The sequence below is a fragment of the Chrysemys picta genome, chromosome 9 (genome assembly GCF_011386835.1).
Source record: "Chrysemys picta bellii isolate R12L10 chromosome 9, ASM1138683v2, whole genome shotgun sequence".
In the NCBI taxonomy this organism is placed as follows: Eukaryota; Metazoa; Chordata; order Testudines; family Emydidae; genus Chrysemys; species Chrysemys picta.
In genome coordinates, this window is record NC_088799.1 from 60,252,499 (window position 1) to 60,268,499 (window position 16,001).

At 49.3% G+C, this 16,001-nt stretch overlaps 1 protein-coding gene across 13 annotated transcripts in view; it reads left to right on the top strand.

The window, feature by feature from the left end:
• MID2 (midline 2) overlaps positions 1-16,001 on the top strand; it is a 465,133-nt gene that overhangs the window by 52,989 nt on the left and 396,143 nt on the right. For 11 of the 13 annotated variants that reach the window (XR_010590405.1, XR_010590406.1, XM_065557200.1 and 8 more), the window contains one exon: positions 7,095-7,810. Coding sequence is in view for 11 of the 13 variants with exons in the window: in XM_065557200.1 (XP_065413272.1) it covers positions 7,151-7,810 (660 nt within the window). In the remaining 2 variants the exon portion in view is untranslated. Of the gene's footprint in view, positions 1-1,529; positions 1,643-5,462; positions 5,792-7,094; positions 7,811-16,001 lie in introns of those variants that run through there. The other 2 variants (XM_065557198.1, XM_065557199.1) reach the window with 2 other exon arrangements.

Genomic DNA, 16,001 nt, shown 5'->3' on the forward strand with positions numbered 1-16,001 from the left:
TTACCTGCATATCCTTTATTAAGGTTTTTAGAAAGGCAAACAAACCCATTTAGGGCTCATTTCTGCAACTCTTGTATTGCCACTGATCTGAATGAGATTACTCATGATCGTAAACCCTGCTCTGTGCGGACTGCTGAATTCTGTTTATAAGCATTGGCCTCTTAAAAATAAAGCAGGTGGGCTTACCTAATTGGAGGCTCCCGCCTCAGCAAGTGACAAATGCTGAGTCAAGGGTGGTTTGTAATGTCAGAAGGTCACAACATTCTGAACAAACCAAAGGAAATGCAGTGTAGTTGCTAGCAGCAGCAGCAACAACAGTGAGGAATAGCCAGCATGGTGGTGAAACAGATATTTAACACAATCCCTACTATCTGCACAGGCCTGGATATCACAAAGGAGTACGGCGGAGTCCATTTAGGAGATGGAAGTATTGGGGCACGTGGGAAAAGCTTTCTTGGCTGCTCCCCTCACTCTGCCATGGCCCAGACAGGAGTTGGGGTTTGAGAACTGATACTAGGGCAAAGGGAAAAGCTAGTGCTGGGAACAGTTTCCTTTCTCCAAATGTTTTTGGACACAGCTGCTTTTCCACACTCCAAGTCCTTGGGTACTTTTGGAAGGCCTCAGAAAGGTTACTGCAGCAGTAAGATACATTACATTTTTAATTACTTAATTTTATAAGCTCTGCGAGCTGGTGCAGGCAGAGACGAAAGTCTGCTCGAGGCACTTGCAAGTGTTATTCTAGGCAGTTCGGAATAGATTGTATGATATGCGGGGACTGGCTCAGGCAGCTTCCAACAAGCTGCCTGCGTTATTGAATGTTTGAAGATGCCTGAAGCTGGGCAGGGAAGCTGGGTCCCCAAGTCATGCTGCTGTCAGTCCACTTGTGGTCAGGGAGCGGCTGCTGGTACTGCCCCCAGGTTGCGTAGGAGCCTGTCACCTCCCTGTGATCTTAACGATTGCTCTGGGCTTTGGAGCCATTTAGGGAATTGCTCTTGTTGGAGTTGGAGAGAGAAACCCACGGTGGGACCCCGAGGCAGCAGGAGGAGGAACTGGCCCGGTCAATATGGTGCAAGGGTCTTCTGTCCCTAAGATTAACTTGTGACATTCCCAAAGTGCCCCTACTCCTACTCCTGTCTGTCAAATCCTCTCTGCCCTGAGCACCACTGTGCTGAACCCTCGAGCGCCATCCCAGCTCTCAAACCTTCCTGATCACTCCCCTTCCAGTGAGACGCCTCCAAAGTGTCTCCCAGCTACCAAACCCTCTTTTCCAGCTGCCAGAGTGCTCTCTGCCCCACCTGTTCTCATGTCAATGCCTAGGTCTGGGGATGGTAATTAGAACAGATTCCTTTATCTCCAAAGTTACGCGCTCTCTCCCCCACAGTGACTGTGGCATCAAGGGAGGGTGCTCTGCCCTTCCCAGATAATGTAGGGGAGTTAGAGCTTTGAGAGTACCTGACAATAGGGCATGTAGCCATTGCTAGCCCCAGACAGCCAGGCTCTGCGCTCCCAGTGTGCCCTCTTTGTTGCAGTCCCACGGATTTCATTAGAATTACTCCTGACTTACACCAGCGAGAGACCAGCGTGGCCCCAGGCCTGCAGGAACTACAACAAGAGACGTCTTGTGCAACGTTTTATTCCAAGGGTAGGTATTGCTTGGAGCATCTGCTCTGAAGGAATTCAGGCAGGCAGGTCTGCGCGTGGTCGGCACATGCTAGTCAATCCGACATGCAAAGGAACGACAAAGCTGCAAAGCGGATCTGCTGAGTCTGATTGTTTCCACCAATGGTGTTAGGGAGATGGCATTAGCTCACCCAGAGGCTAGTGCATGGCTGTGGCTTAGGGAGCTGCAGTGATACAATGCTGGGGGAATGGCAGGTCCTTTTAGCTGGATCAGAGGTCCCTCAGTTGAGGGAAGTGCTGATGCTTTGGAGTGGTGGGTGGGTTCTTTCCATCGGTCATAGGTTTCACCCCCACTCTGGACTTTAGAGTACAGATATGGGGACCTGCATGTGAACCCCTAAACTGAATTACCAGTTTAGATCTGGTTTTGCTGCCACCACTCCCAAGTTCTAACTCCTTTCCCTGGGTAGCCTTGAGAGACTTCTTCACCAATTTCCTGGTGAACACCGATCCAAACCCTTGGATCTTAACACAAGGAGAATTTAACCACCCTCCCTCCTTTCCCCAACCAATTCCTGGTGAGTCCAGATCCAATCCCCTTGGATCTTAACACAAGGAAAAATCAATCAGGTTCTTAAAAAAAAAGGCTTTTAATTAAAGAAAAGAAAGGTAAAAGAAACCCTCTGGGAGATAGCATACAAGCTGATCTCACAGACAACAGATTCAAAACACAGAGGATGTTCCCCTAGGCAAAAACTTAGTTACACAAAAAATACCCAATTTAATTATTCCCTAATGCCCAAGACAAGTTACAAAGAAAATAAACATAAACCTATTTATTCCCTTCACTAATACTCACTACATGATAAGAGGCTGATTTCTGGACCTTTCCCACTCTGGTCAAAACTGAAACTAAACTCTAAAGGAAGGAAACTTCCCTCCTTCCTTTTGAAACATCTTATCCCCCCATTGGTTCCTCTGGTCAGGTGTCAGCTAGGCTAGGTGAACTTCTTAACACTTTACAGGTAAAAGAGGCATTAAACCTTAACTATCTGTTTATGACACCATCCGAGGCTGGTCATAAATGCTAAGAGAGTTCGTGTTCCTACCAAATGGTTGCAGTAACTATTCAGATTGGGGACCTTTCTGGTACACAGGACTCTCTCTCAGTGGCAGCTCTGTTCCTGAGGGAAGAAGTGTGTCACTGCAGTGATGGACACAGTCATGTACTTTGGATCACTGCCTCTGATGTCAAAGTGCCCCATTACTCACAGTGTAATCTGAGGTTTTGCTACCAGGATCTTCCCACAGGAATGACTTAGTGCAGTGGTTTTCAACCTGTGGTCCATGGACCCCTGGGGGTCCACAGACCATGCTTAAGATTTCCAAAGGGGTCTGCACCTTCATTTGAAAATTTTTAGGGGTCTGCAAATGAAAAAAGATTGAAAACCACTGATTTAGTCTATTAATTCTTTCAGAATCAGGGACGTTATATTGAGGAACAGATTTTACTTAGACCACATTGTAGGGTTTTGTGGGGGCAATGAAAGGTGCTGTGGTCTAGTGGATTGAGCATGGGGCTGGGATCCAGGAAGCTGAGTTCTAATCCCATTTGTCACCAATTTGCTGTCTGGACAAGTCTCTAACTCCTTTATGCCTAATTTTTTCCATCTCTGAAATAACTCCTCCTTACCTACCTCTCAGGAACTTGTAAGGATGACTGAGTCATTGCCCGTCAAGCACTCTGCTATGTCAATGCTAAGGACTGTGTTCTCTTGAATCTAAATAGATTTTAAAGTAACTTTGTTGCTAAGATGTAATAAGAGTAATCGAATGTGATGATTTAGATTTAATATTCAAAAGCTGTGTGAGAAAGCGCCTGTTGCTCTCTAGCAGAAATTAATGAGTTTCCTCCATTCCCATGGCTGTGCATTTATCACTGACAGTGCTGCTGCCTCAGACACAGGAGTAAACAAACAGCCGCCTGCCCACCACTAGAAATGTGGCACCTCGAGTAGTGCGTGGGAGGGTGTTTGCAAGCGTCTCAGAGGTGTGACAGACCAAGGGAACATCTGGTGCCAATCTGGAATGACTAGGGCTGGGTTGTTGGCTGGTTTTCTTCTAATTTTGAAGGCAAAGGGCAGGCTGGATAACTGACCCCTCCTTTTACTGGTGGGGTTTCTTCTGAGAGCCCCCCTCTAAGTGTCTATCCACGGCCTTGCCCAACCGCCGTGCCCTGGGCAGAAGAGGCTGGGCCTGCCCATAGAGAAGGGCTGGCTGCTCTTTCAGAGTGGCCCAGACTTGGTGGGGGCTGGAGGAGCCGCCCTGTGTGAGGGTGGGAAACAGCTGCCCCATTCCTCAGTGGAGAGTCCCCCCGCTGGGCTGAGGGGCAGGGCGAAGGCACAGGAAGGCAGGGAGAGGCCATGGGGCTAATGAGCCTCCCTAGCAAACAAAGACAGCTACGGGTGGGGGGTAGGGGAGCAGGGGAGAGCACCTAGCAGTAGGCAGCACTCCTACTCCTTCCCACAGGGTCAGCCAGCACTAAGTTACCCACAGGCAGTTTCCCTTTGCCCTCCTGGGAGGAGAAAGAGAGGAACAGGAGTCTGTGTGTCTTGCCCTGGGTAAGTGTCCCCCACACCCACCACGCACACACCAGGAGTAAGAAACCCTCCAGGTCAGCCACGTGCCCATCCTGCCCATCCCTCTGAGTCACGGCAGTGCCACGACAGCTTGGCACATAACCAGCTCCTTCCAGATATTCTCTTCGATAGCCAGCTCAGAGCATTATGCATTGCAGGGCCTCTACCAGCCCAACTGTTTATTGGTTTGCCAGCAGTGCAGTGCGCTCCTCTTTAACACAGAACAGAACTAGTGAGAGCACGTGTCAGATATACACAGCCAGACTGTCCCGCAGCCTACTGCAGTGCCCCTGCTTGCTGATTAGCCTCTGTCACTCTGCATCATGCCAGGCGTCAGGAGCCTTTGGGTCAACTTGTTTTTTCCTCTCCTTAGTGCCTGCAGTCCATTATTCTAGCGTGTTTCAGAAGTGAAAATTTCCCCCTGGAAAAGAAGCTGGTGTGAGGTCTGGAAGTGGTTTTACCAGGCAACCTCCACTGCAGATGGCCATTGCTCATCCAGCAGGTGTTTAATAATTACACTTGGAAGGATTAGATTTGTAATGGTGAATGTTGGTACACGTCAGTTTCACAGTACACACACAAATTGAGGAAAAAGTATTTCCAGCAGTAATAATCAAAAAGTAAGAAAAATGCCACTTGAGAACTTCTGAGCATTTAGGGATGTTTCCATTGTATATTTTGACATGTGATCATGCTAAATTGGGTTTTAATGGTTATAGAGCTTTAACTTTCTGACTTTCAGTGTCTACTGCCATTATATCATTATTGTCTTGCTCCGCTTGTGTGTGACCCCTTCCCATAATGTTGAGGAACTGTGAAAAAAACTAAAAAATGGATTGAAAATAAACATCAATATTAACTGTTGAAATGATCAAAACCCACAAACTTCTGCCAAGCCTGTTGATAACGTACCTGTAGAGAGTGTCGCATCACTTACGCTTTTTTTCCAGCCATCTGAGGAGCTACTGCCATCTAAACTCTGCTAATTGCCTCTTTTTAAGCATTTTTGTTGAAGGCAGCTGACCTGGACTGAGGGGTGGGAGAAGGTTGGGATTGGGGCTGGGGGGGATGGGTGAGCTGCTACTCAGTTTGTCAGGAATGAAATGGAGCAGCCCGTTTTACCCAGGGCAGTGGAGAGCAATTTGAGTTCATGCACTGTGAAATCAGAGCCATTTATTGTTCTGTGCTCGGAAATGCATTTTGTGATGCAGCTTAAAGCCGGGCATCTGAACAGAGCCCATTTCAAACCTTCCTCAGAGGAGGCTGTGTAAAAATATAGCCCTGTTTTCCTCCAGCTGGAAATGATTTAGGATCCCCTGCATTCTTCCTTGAAGTGCTTTGGAGAAAATAGAGCGATGGAAGTTTAGAGACTATCAACTCACTCTCCTCCCTTCCCCACCCCAAAGACTGAGGAGCTGGTTCAAACACACAGCAAAAGAACAATACATTGGAGTCCCTGACTGTTTTGCTTGGTCAGAGGTTCCAAGTCTCTCCCTTCCCATGCTTTTCCTGGGATCCTTCACTGAAAAGAAGTAGGTGCTTTCTAATCAGTAGAGTAAATGTTTAGGGTTTTATCATTGCTGCTTGTTTTTCCTCCTTGATGTACACCAGAATTCTCATGCACACAAGACAGGCATGATCCCCTCTGTTTCTTGTCTTCTGCAGTGTGAAATTGTGCAGTTTTCCTTGCCTTAGCTTTTTGCATTGATGTCCCATGCTTCCTTCCCAGGCGAGAGGGAAAGCCTTATAGCAGAGTTGGCTTTTTTTTTAAACCTCCCCCCCCCCCCCCATTTCCTGTCTGTAAATATTCCTGCAAACTCATAGACTCATAGACTTTAAGGTCAGAAGGGACCATTATGATCATCTGGTCTGACCTCCCGCATGATGCAGGCCACAAAGCCGTCCCTACCCTTTCCCTTGACTCTGCTGTTGAAGTCCCCAAATCCTGTGGTTTAGAGACTTCAATTAGCAGAGAATCCTCCAGCTAGCGATCCCTGCCCCATGCTGCGGAGGAAGGCGAAAAACCTCCAGGGCCTCTGCCAATCTACCCTGGAGGAAAATTCCTTCCCGACCCCAAATATGGCGATCAGTAAAACCCCGAGCACGTAGGCAAGATTCTCCAGCCTGACCCTCATTAGCCATTATACTATTTACCTGCCATGGCACGCTGTTCCTTTGACTAAAATCATGTTATCCTATTAAACCATTCCCTCCATAAACGTATCTAGCTTAATCTTAAAACCAGACAGGTCCTTCGCCCCCACTGTTTCCCTCGGAAGGCTGTTCCAATATTTCACCCCTCTGACGGTCAGAAACCTTCGTCTAATTTCAAGCCTAAACTTCCCCACGGCCAGTTTGTATCCATTCGTTCTCGTGTCCACATTAGTACTGAGCTGGAATAATTCCTCTCCCTCCCTGGTATTTATCCCTCTGATATATTTAAAGAGAGCAATCATATCCCCCCTCAGCCTTCGTTTGGTCAGGCTAAACAACCCGAGCTCCTCGAGTCTCCTTTCATACGACAGGTTTTCCATTCCTCTGTGAGTCAATGTCTCAGCTTTGCATGAATATGATCTTGAGGATGTGATGGAAGGTTTTGGACCATCCCCTGCCATGCTCATGTGAATGCGGTGCATTTAAGATCCACACTGGCTGCATGTCTTATTTTTCTCTGTCATCCCTCCCTCTTTCCCCCAAGAAAATGTCTGGTCTTAGTTTCTGGCAGGAAGGAGTCACTGCTATTTTTCCTTTTGCTGATGCTAATGTAGTTCCTGATGTCTCTTGTATTGAGTAGCTTGCTCTCATGCTGCTCCTTTCTCCTGTTCTCTCCTGTAGGTATCTGACCAGCTTCCCTGGTTTTTGATGCTGAAGCAGGATTGTTTTAACTAAAGATGGAAACACTGGAGTCGGAATTGACCTGCCCAATCTGCTTGGAGTTATTCGAAGACCCTCTGTTGCTGCCGTGTGCTCACAGCCTGTGCTTCAGTTGTGCCCATCGCATCCTGGTGTCCAGCTGCTCCTCCAGTGAGTCAATAGAGCCCATCACAGCATTCCAGTGCCCTACCTGCAGGTATGTCATCTCCCTTAACCACCGCGGCCTAGAGGGCCTCAAGCGGAATGTGACCCTGCAGAACATTATAGATCGCTTCCAAAAGGCTTCTCTGAGTGGCCCCAACTCCCCTAGCGAGAGCCGCCGAGAGAGAACGTACCGCAAGAGCCCTGCCATGTCCAGTGAAAGGATAGCGTGTCAGTTCTGTGAGCAGGACCCGCCGCGGGATGCGGTGAAGACCTGCATAACTTGCGAGGTGTCCTACTGTGACCGCTGTCTCCGGGCCACGCACCCCAACAAGAAGCCGTTCACCAGCCACCGCCTGGTGGAGCCCGTGCCGGACACACACTTCCGAGGACTCACTTGTTTGGAGCACGAGAACGAAAAAGTGAACATGTACTGTGTTGCGGACGACCAGTTGATCTGTGCCTTATGCAAACTGGTGGGACGCCACCGGGACCACCAGGTGGCGTCGCTGAGTGATCGATTTGAGAAGCTCAAGGTAAGAGTCACTGGCTTTCCCGAAACGAGTGGTGTGAGCTGGGGAGGGTCCTTCGCAGCTCGCTGGGCTCGCACGAAACCAAGGGTGGCCGAATTGTGCAGGAAACGGAGCAGGTGCCAGCTGGGAGCCTGATGAAGCATTGCATGCTGGGAGCTGCAGTTTCAGTGGGCCTCAGCTCTATGGTGAAGTGTCATGGGTCAAATGGTGGAACGCTGTGAACTGTTGCTCTTTGGCCAGTGGCAGAGCCCTAGTGCCACGAGGAAGGCTGCTGCTTGCTGGGAGTTGGACAGCCGTCCTTGTAGGGACCATGGTTTTCCAGTGGAGTATTTTCAAAGCTAAATCAGTTCCAGATGTCCTAGTCAGTCTCTTATTTACACCTAACTAACCCTCCAGGCTTTAGAAGGTCCATAGGTTAATGAAAACTGCACGATCCTTTAGCGGCGAGCTCTCCAGACCATTGGCAGCTAGAGGGTTAAGCAAACCACATGAGTGAGAGATCCTGCTTGTATGATTGCAGGAAAGTTGTTCATTTTCTGCTGATCTACATGTCACGAGTTCAGTCCTCAGGCATGCTAACAAAACCATAGAGCCCACAAAGTACAGAGCAAGCCTCCCCGTGCCCCAAATTACAGGGAGTTGTGTGTAATAGAGAATGCAATGGTGATTCTGGGCAGCAGCACCAAGAATGTCCACGTAACGGAGGGTGCAGGGCTGGTTCGGGGCAATGGGCGTGGGTGGGGAGGGGGAGCTTCAAGGTAATGGAGAAGCCAGTACTAGGGCTAGGCACTAGGTGCAGGGACTTATGAGATCTGGTGCTGGCTGTGGCTAGTGGACCCAGGAATCTCAGGGATTTGCTTAGTATTTACTGCGCAGATTCTCCTACTGAAAAATCTTCTGTGCATGTCCCTGCAGATTTCCCAGGTTCTGGATCTTCCAAGCTGCTGCTCTCCCTGCCCTAGCAATGGGTTCTGCGTGCAGACACTTGCTATGTCTATTGGCTGGCTGTAATTTCCGCAATGAAGGATTATTGGAGATGAGGTGTGTCTGACTCAACACAGATCAGTGGTGAAGTGCCATTGAAATTAGAGGTGTACTGTCCCCCTGATTCACTCCCTGCAGTGGAAGTGATTTGGGGGTGCATCTGTTCCCTCCCTGATGCAGGCATGTAGTGTAATCCCCCTGAATGGGAATTGTGTCTGCACGCATTGCACGTGAGGAAATGTCCTCCTATCCTTCCATATTTGAAGCTGGAATCCCAGCTTTGCTCCCATTGCTAGATGGGACCGGTGTCTTACATCTGGGACTGCAGGGTGAGTTGGACTAAGCAGATCATCTAGGGGCACTTTGCCACAAACAGCAGATCCCGGTCCGGGTGTGAATATGGTGGCGTGCATTTAATTGTGGTACAGTAATGACTATGCAAGTTAGATTTGGCCCTCAGGCCCCAGGCAGTTTGTCATTGGGGGGCTCCAGGGTTTCTCGCTACATTGGCCAGGCCCTGGATTAAAGTTCTTGGTTTATTAACCAATGGGAGCCTTGTCTCTCTGTTTTGCCTCAACTCACACTCCCATTCCCCCTCTATTCAGTGCCCAGGTTCCTTAGTTTCTCTGCACTGAAGAGATTTGGCAGCCTTTATTTATCCTGTAAGGACAAAAGTCTTCTGTTGCCTTTCTTTGTCTCTGGGGGTGGCTGGTCTGTCTAGCACTAGTGGGGGTATTACTGCCAGCCATCCCCAGGTTGGCTTGTCCAAAGCTTTGTTGGGGTGACTCCACGATTGGCTCTTGTTCCATGAGATAAGGCCTGGAAAATGAAGGTTACTCAATGGCACTTGGTCAGAACACACACACTGCTCAGCGAATAGCTGACTGAATGCTGAAGTCAGTAACCTATCTGGCAGCATGGCTGCATCTCCCTGCTCGACTGCCTTCCTTTCTGCTCAGCCCCTGTAATCTCCAATAAGCCACCGGCTCCTCTTTATTAGAGGCAGAAAAATGAGCAGATGAACCTGTCAGCTAGACTTGCTGCGAAGATGGCAAGGGCTGGTTAAACGGATTGCAGGGTAGGTTCCTTCTCCCTCCCCGTATGTCTGGCTCTTCAGGAGTTCTGCTGACTCCGTCCGTAGGAGCAGTGCTGACTGTGGTGGAGCTGAGCTCCAAAGGCCATGGCAGAATTCCTGGGTTCAAGTTGCTTGCTTAGACTGCAGGAAATGCACAGGGGCCTGGGAGAAATCATGAAACCAAGGGTGCCAAACCCAAGAGGCGCTGTGACCAGTGTGCCAGGTCACAAAGCCCAGAGCCACCACTGCAAAATGATCACAGCTCAGTCTCTCTCTAGCTAGCCCTGGGCCCCCCCCTCCACATTGGGCTAAGATCAGTGCTGGGGTGGAGGGTGCTGCTGCAGGCGATTAGTGCCGCCTGTAGCTACAATATAGTGCACCCATTGAATCTGGAGGCTCCATCCGCCCCGGGAGCTCTACCCTGGTCTAGCCAGGCTGGGCTGGAGGCAGAATGGGAGGGGTAGACATCCTCACTGCAGAGACTGAAGCTGATGTCGGTGTGGCTGAGGAGCCCTGATCAGACGGGGTGAGCTAACCAGCCTTGTACGATGCAGTTCATATGAGTCTGTTTCTGTGGATAACGGTCCTGGGGCCTGATGCTTCCAGGCGTGGTGTGTTCTGTCCTGCTAGCTGTGATGTGCCCTGGGAACTTCCCTTTCCCCAGCTCCTACTTCTGACAGGTACCGACTGCATGCTGCTCATTGGCCCCGTCAGCTCAATCCTGACAACATCTGTCCCCCTTCCTCTGTCGGTCTCCTGCTAACCGATGCCATTGCAGGATCTGTGCTGGGGATAGCCTCCTCCGGCAGTACCAACAATAAACTCCCCAGCACCACTGAAGTGCACCAGACAGTCTCCCCTTTCCTGGCCCTGTTGGCCAAAGCTCTATATCTAGCCATCTGTCCCGGGCTATTTGGGCACCTATTTGGGGCTTTCAGCACCACAGCTCCCCAGAGGCATGAAGTGCTGTTATCCCATCGTATAGGTACAGAACCAAGCAGCAGGGGAGATTAAGTGACTTGCACAAGGCCTGTGGTTGAGCTGGGAATTGGCTCTCCTGTGACCTGTCCACTGCACCATCCTTCCTATCCTCCCATCTCAGCTGTCTCTGCCATATAAGGACCATTTATCATTTTCATCAGCCTTCTTTTCCCTCCCTCCCCACCTCCTCCCAGTCCCTGCAGAGATACGCCTGGAAGTAGCCTCAGGTGTGTTGCCGCCTTGCTCTCTGTGGAAGCCTGTGTTTTCCAGCCGGAATATCCCCCACAGTGAAGCAGCAGAAATGGGTAATCATCCCCCCAACACAAGTATATAGCATGTGTTTGATCTGAACTGAATTACTGTTCTGTGCTCTCCAAGTTGGAGAGATCAAACTTCCTGGAATACTTCCCACGGTCCCTGAGGAGTACTTTGAAGCCTGATTTTTAAGCAGCACTAGTGGCTCCACTGAAACTGAAGTGAACCTGAATGGCTGATATTTGACCTACATACAAAATATAAAATTAGAAATCTCTCCCCCCTCCCCCGATGCATTTCATGTGAATCTGCAAAATAGTTTTAACTAATTTTCTTTTCAGAAATCAGTTAGTCAGATTTCCATTCGAACCCTCTTTCACACGCTCATAACTTTTTCATCACTTCTCTTTCCAGTTGAAATTTTCCAGGCTTATTCTCAGCCTGAAGATGATTTCTTTTTTTAAACATTTAAGCAAAATCAATTCACCTACTTTTGTTATGTGAGGGGGCAGGAAGAAATATGTTTCCCTCTCTAGCAAAACCGCCAGGCACTCTTTCATGCACAGGTTAGATTTCTAAATAAAAGGACTGATGATTGGACAATGAAACTTTCCAGAACTCTTGTCCTAACTGAGGGCTATTCTCCAGACTAATTTGCATAAACAGAAACAAACACTAACCACAAATTGTTTAAATTTACTATTTTTGCACATTTATAGTGTGAAAATACTGTCTAAGGACTATTGGATAACAGAAATAAATGAAATGGTAGCAATTGAAACAGTCAGCATTTGTCAATGGCAACCCCACATTGGTGATGCTGCTTCGGTTTCTTATTAAAGTGTCTCAGATACCACTGTGATAAATAGTGATGTTTAGTGGTGACCTCTGCAACATAGGCACTGACTCTGTGGGTGCGCCAGGGCTCAAGCACCCATGGAAAAAAAATAAGTGGTGCTCAGCACCCACCAGCCAGATCTGTTCGGCGGGACTGCTGATCAGTGGCTTGGCGGCTGTCGGACGGCGCTCAGGGGAGGGCAGAGAGCAGTGAGAGCGGAGCCAGGGCGGGAACAGGCAGAGCGAGGATGAGGCCTCAGGGGAAGGGGCGGAGTGGGGGCAGGGCCTCAGGGCGGAGCAGGTGTGGAGCACCCTCTGGGAAAAATAAAAGTCAGCACCTGTACTCTCCAATATTGTAGTTTCCTAATTCTGTAGATGTTCTTTGTATTGGTGTTTCAATGCAGCGTTCTGTTTGGGTCACAATTGCTTTGGGGGAGGATAACAGAGGCTCCCCTGGAATAGTACTTGGGGTCTGCTACTGACCCCCAGGATCAGTATATGGCTATGGATAGAGATCTATTTAATATTTTTAATGAAATACTACTGGAAATTGTGTGATTACGGGAGACTTCAATTTCCCAAATATAGATTGGAGGGCAAGTGCTACTAATAATGGTAGGGTCCAAACATTCCTGGATGTGATAGCTGATGTATTTCTTCACCAAATAATTCCTAAATCAATAAAAGGTGATGCCATTTTAGATTTAGTATTGGTGAGTAGTGAGAACCTCATAGAAGAACTGGTTGTGAGGTCAGCTTTGGTTTGAGTGATCATGAGCTAATTCAGTTTAAACTAAATGGAAGGATAAATAACAATAGATCTGCAAATTGGGGTCCTTGATTTCAAAAGGGCAAACTTTAAAAAAGGGAATTAGTTAGAGAAGTGGAGTGCGCTGAAGAACTCAAGGATCTGAATGTGAAGGAGGCCTGGAATTACTTTGTCAAAATTGCAGAAATTATCTGAAGCTTGCATCCCAAGCAAAGGGAAAAAATTCATAGAGAAGGATGGCAGACTAAGTTGGTGAAGAAGCACCTCAACAGGTGATTAAGAGAAAGCAAGGAATGGAAGATGGGATGGATCAGCAAGGAAAGCTACCTCTTGCAGGTCAGAAAGTGTAGGGAAAAAGGGAGGACTGTCAAAATTAAAGCAGAGTTAGCCTTTGCAAAGGAAATTAAAACCAATAGTAAAAGGTACTTTAGCCAGATAAAGAAAACAAGGAAAGAAGTGGGACCGCTAGACACTGAGGATGGGATGGGGATTAAAGATAATCTAGGCATGGCCCAACATCTAAACAAATATTTTGTCTCAGTTTTTAATAAGGGCAATGAGGAGCCGGGGGACAGTGGCAGGATGGCTAATGAGAACAAGGATATGGAAGTAGAAACTACCACATCCAAAGTGGAAGCCAAACCCAAACAGTTTAATCAGGGGTCCTGGATAATCGCCATCCAAGAATATTAAAGGAACTGGCACATGAAATTGCAAACCTAATAGCAAGGATTTTTAATGAATCCAAAAACTTGGGGGTCATATCCTATGACTGGAGAATTGCTAAGGTATCTATATTTAAGAAAGGGAAAAAAGTGTTCTGGGAAACTGCAGGTCTGCTAGCTTGACCTCAATTCTGAGCAAGGTCTTAGAACAAAATTTGAAAGAGAGAGTGATTAAGGACATAGAGGTAAACAGTAAGGGAGTGGGGGAGGCAACAACATGATTTTACAAAAGGTAGATTGTGCCAGAAACCTGATCTCTTCCTCTGAGAAGATAACCTATTTTCTAGACAAAGGAAATGCAGTAGATCTAATCTACCTGGATCTCAGTAAAGCAACTGATACAATTTCATGTGGGAAATTATTAGTTAAATGGGGATTAATATGAGACTGGAAAGGTGGTAGGGTGACCAGATCACCCAAGTCAAATATCGGGACGCGGGGGGGGGTGAGGGGGGAGCATGGCGGGAGGGGGCAGGGCAAAAAAAACCAAACGCCCCCCCCCCCCCCCTTCCTCCACAAGTGCTGGAGGGAGGCCCGGGAGACGCAGGGGAAGCGCGGGGCCGGGGTGAGTGAGAGTCCGGCCTGGCCCCGTGTGCAGGCAGGACTCAGTTGGGCGGTAGGGAGAGAAGGTGGGCGGCCCACGGGGCCAGGCGGCGGCTGTTCTCCCCCCCTGGGCAGTGGGACTTGGGAGCAGCCGCTGCTGCAGCTCCCACTGCCACCGGGGAGAAAAGCGGCCGATGGCCAAGCTCGGTGGCTGTGGCTCTGGCGCCCGGGCCCGAACCCCCCGAGCCTGGGCCTGCTGCGGGGACCCAGCAGCGCGCGCGCTGCGCCCAGCCCCTGGCCAGTTGCGTCTGGGCTGCTGCCCAGCTGGTGCTATCCCGCGGCGGCCCCGGAGTGGGGGCAGCAGGCCCCAGCCCCCCAGTCCCACTCAGGTCCTGCAGGGGAATGAACGGGGCTGGGCTGCCGATGCCTCTGCCCCGGGATAGCACCAGCTGGGCAGCAGCCCAGACGCGACTGGCCAGGGGCTGGGCGCAGTGTGCGCGCTGCTGGGTCCCCGCAACAGGCCCAGGCTCGGGGGGTTCGAGCCCGGGCGCCAGAGCTGCAGCCGCGGAGCTTGGCCATCGGCCGCTTCCTCCCCCCACGGCAGTGGGAGCTGCAGCAGCGGCTGCTCCCGAGTCCTGCTGCCCGGGGGGGGAGAACAGCCGCCACCTGGCCCCGCGGGCCGCCCCTCTACTCTCCCTACCGCCTGACTGAGTCCTGCCTGCGCTCGGGGCCAGGCTGGACTCTCACTGACCCTGGCCCCGCGCTTCCCCTGCGTCTCCCAGGCCTCCCTCCACAAGCGCCGGAGGGAGGAGGAATGGCGAGTCTGGGGAAGAGGCGGGGATTCAGGGAGGGAGCCAATGGGGGAAGAAGGGGGTGGAGTCGGGGGGGGGGGGGCGCGAGCACTTCCGGGCTCCGGAGTATTTGCTTGTTTGTCCAGTGTCCACACCTAACATTGGTCGGGACGTGGGACAAACAAGGAAATATCGGGACAGTCCCGATAAAATCGGGACGTCTGGTCACCCTAAAAGGTGGGTAAGAACCTGTAAAAGAGGAGACTACAACAGATCATGCTGTCAGGCTGGAGGGAGGTTACTTGTAGAGATCCTCAAGGATCTGTCTCAGGTCTAATCTTATTTACCATTTTCATTAATGACCTTGGGACAAAAAGTGGGAGTGTGCTAATAAAATTTGTGGATGACACAAAGTTGGGAGGTATTGCTAATATGGAGGAGGACCAGACTATCACACAAGAAGATCTGAATGATCTTGAAAACTGGAGTAATAGAAATTGAATGAAATTTAATAGTGCGAAGTGCATGGGACTTAGGGACTAACAATAAGAATTTTTGCTATAAGCTGGGGATGTATCAGTTAGCAGCGACAAAGGAGGAGAAAGATCTGGGTATATTGCTTGATCACAGGATGACTGAGCTGCCAATATGATGTGGCTGTGAAAAAGGCTAATCCAATCCTAGAATGCATCTGGCAAGGTATTTCCAGTAGAGACAGGGAAGTGTCAGTATCATTATACAAGGCACTAGTGAGACCTCATCTGGAATACTGTGTGCAATTCTGGTCTCCCATGTTTAAGAAAGATGAATTCAAACTGGAAAAGGTGCAGAGAATGGCTACTAGGATGATCAGAGAAACGGAGAACCTATCTTACGAGAGGAGACTTAAGGAGCTTGACTTATTTAGCCTAACCAAACAAAAGCTGAGGGGTGATATGATTGCTCTGCATTAATACATCCGAGGAACAAATACCAGGGAGGGAGAGGAGTTATTTAACGGTTAACATTGACACTAGAACAAATGGATATAAATTGGTCATCAGTAAGTTTAGGCTTGAAATTAGATGACGGTTTCTGACCATTAGAGGAGTGATGTTCTGGAGTAGCATCCCAAGGGAATAATGGGGGCAAAAACCCCTAACTGGCTTCAAGATTGAGCTTGATAAGTTAATGGAGGGGATGATACGAGATTGCCTACAATGGCACATGGCCCATATCTTCAATGGCTGGAGAT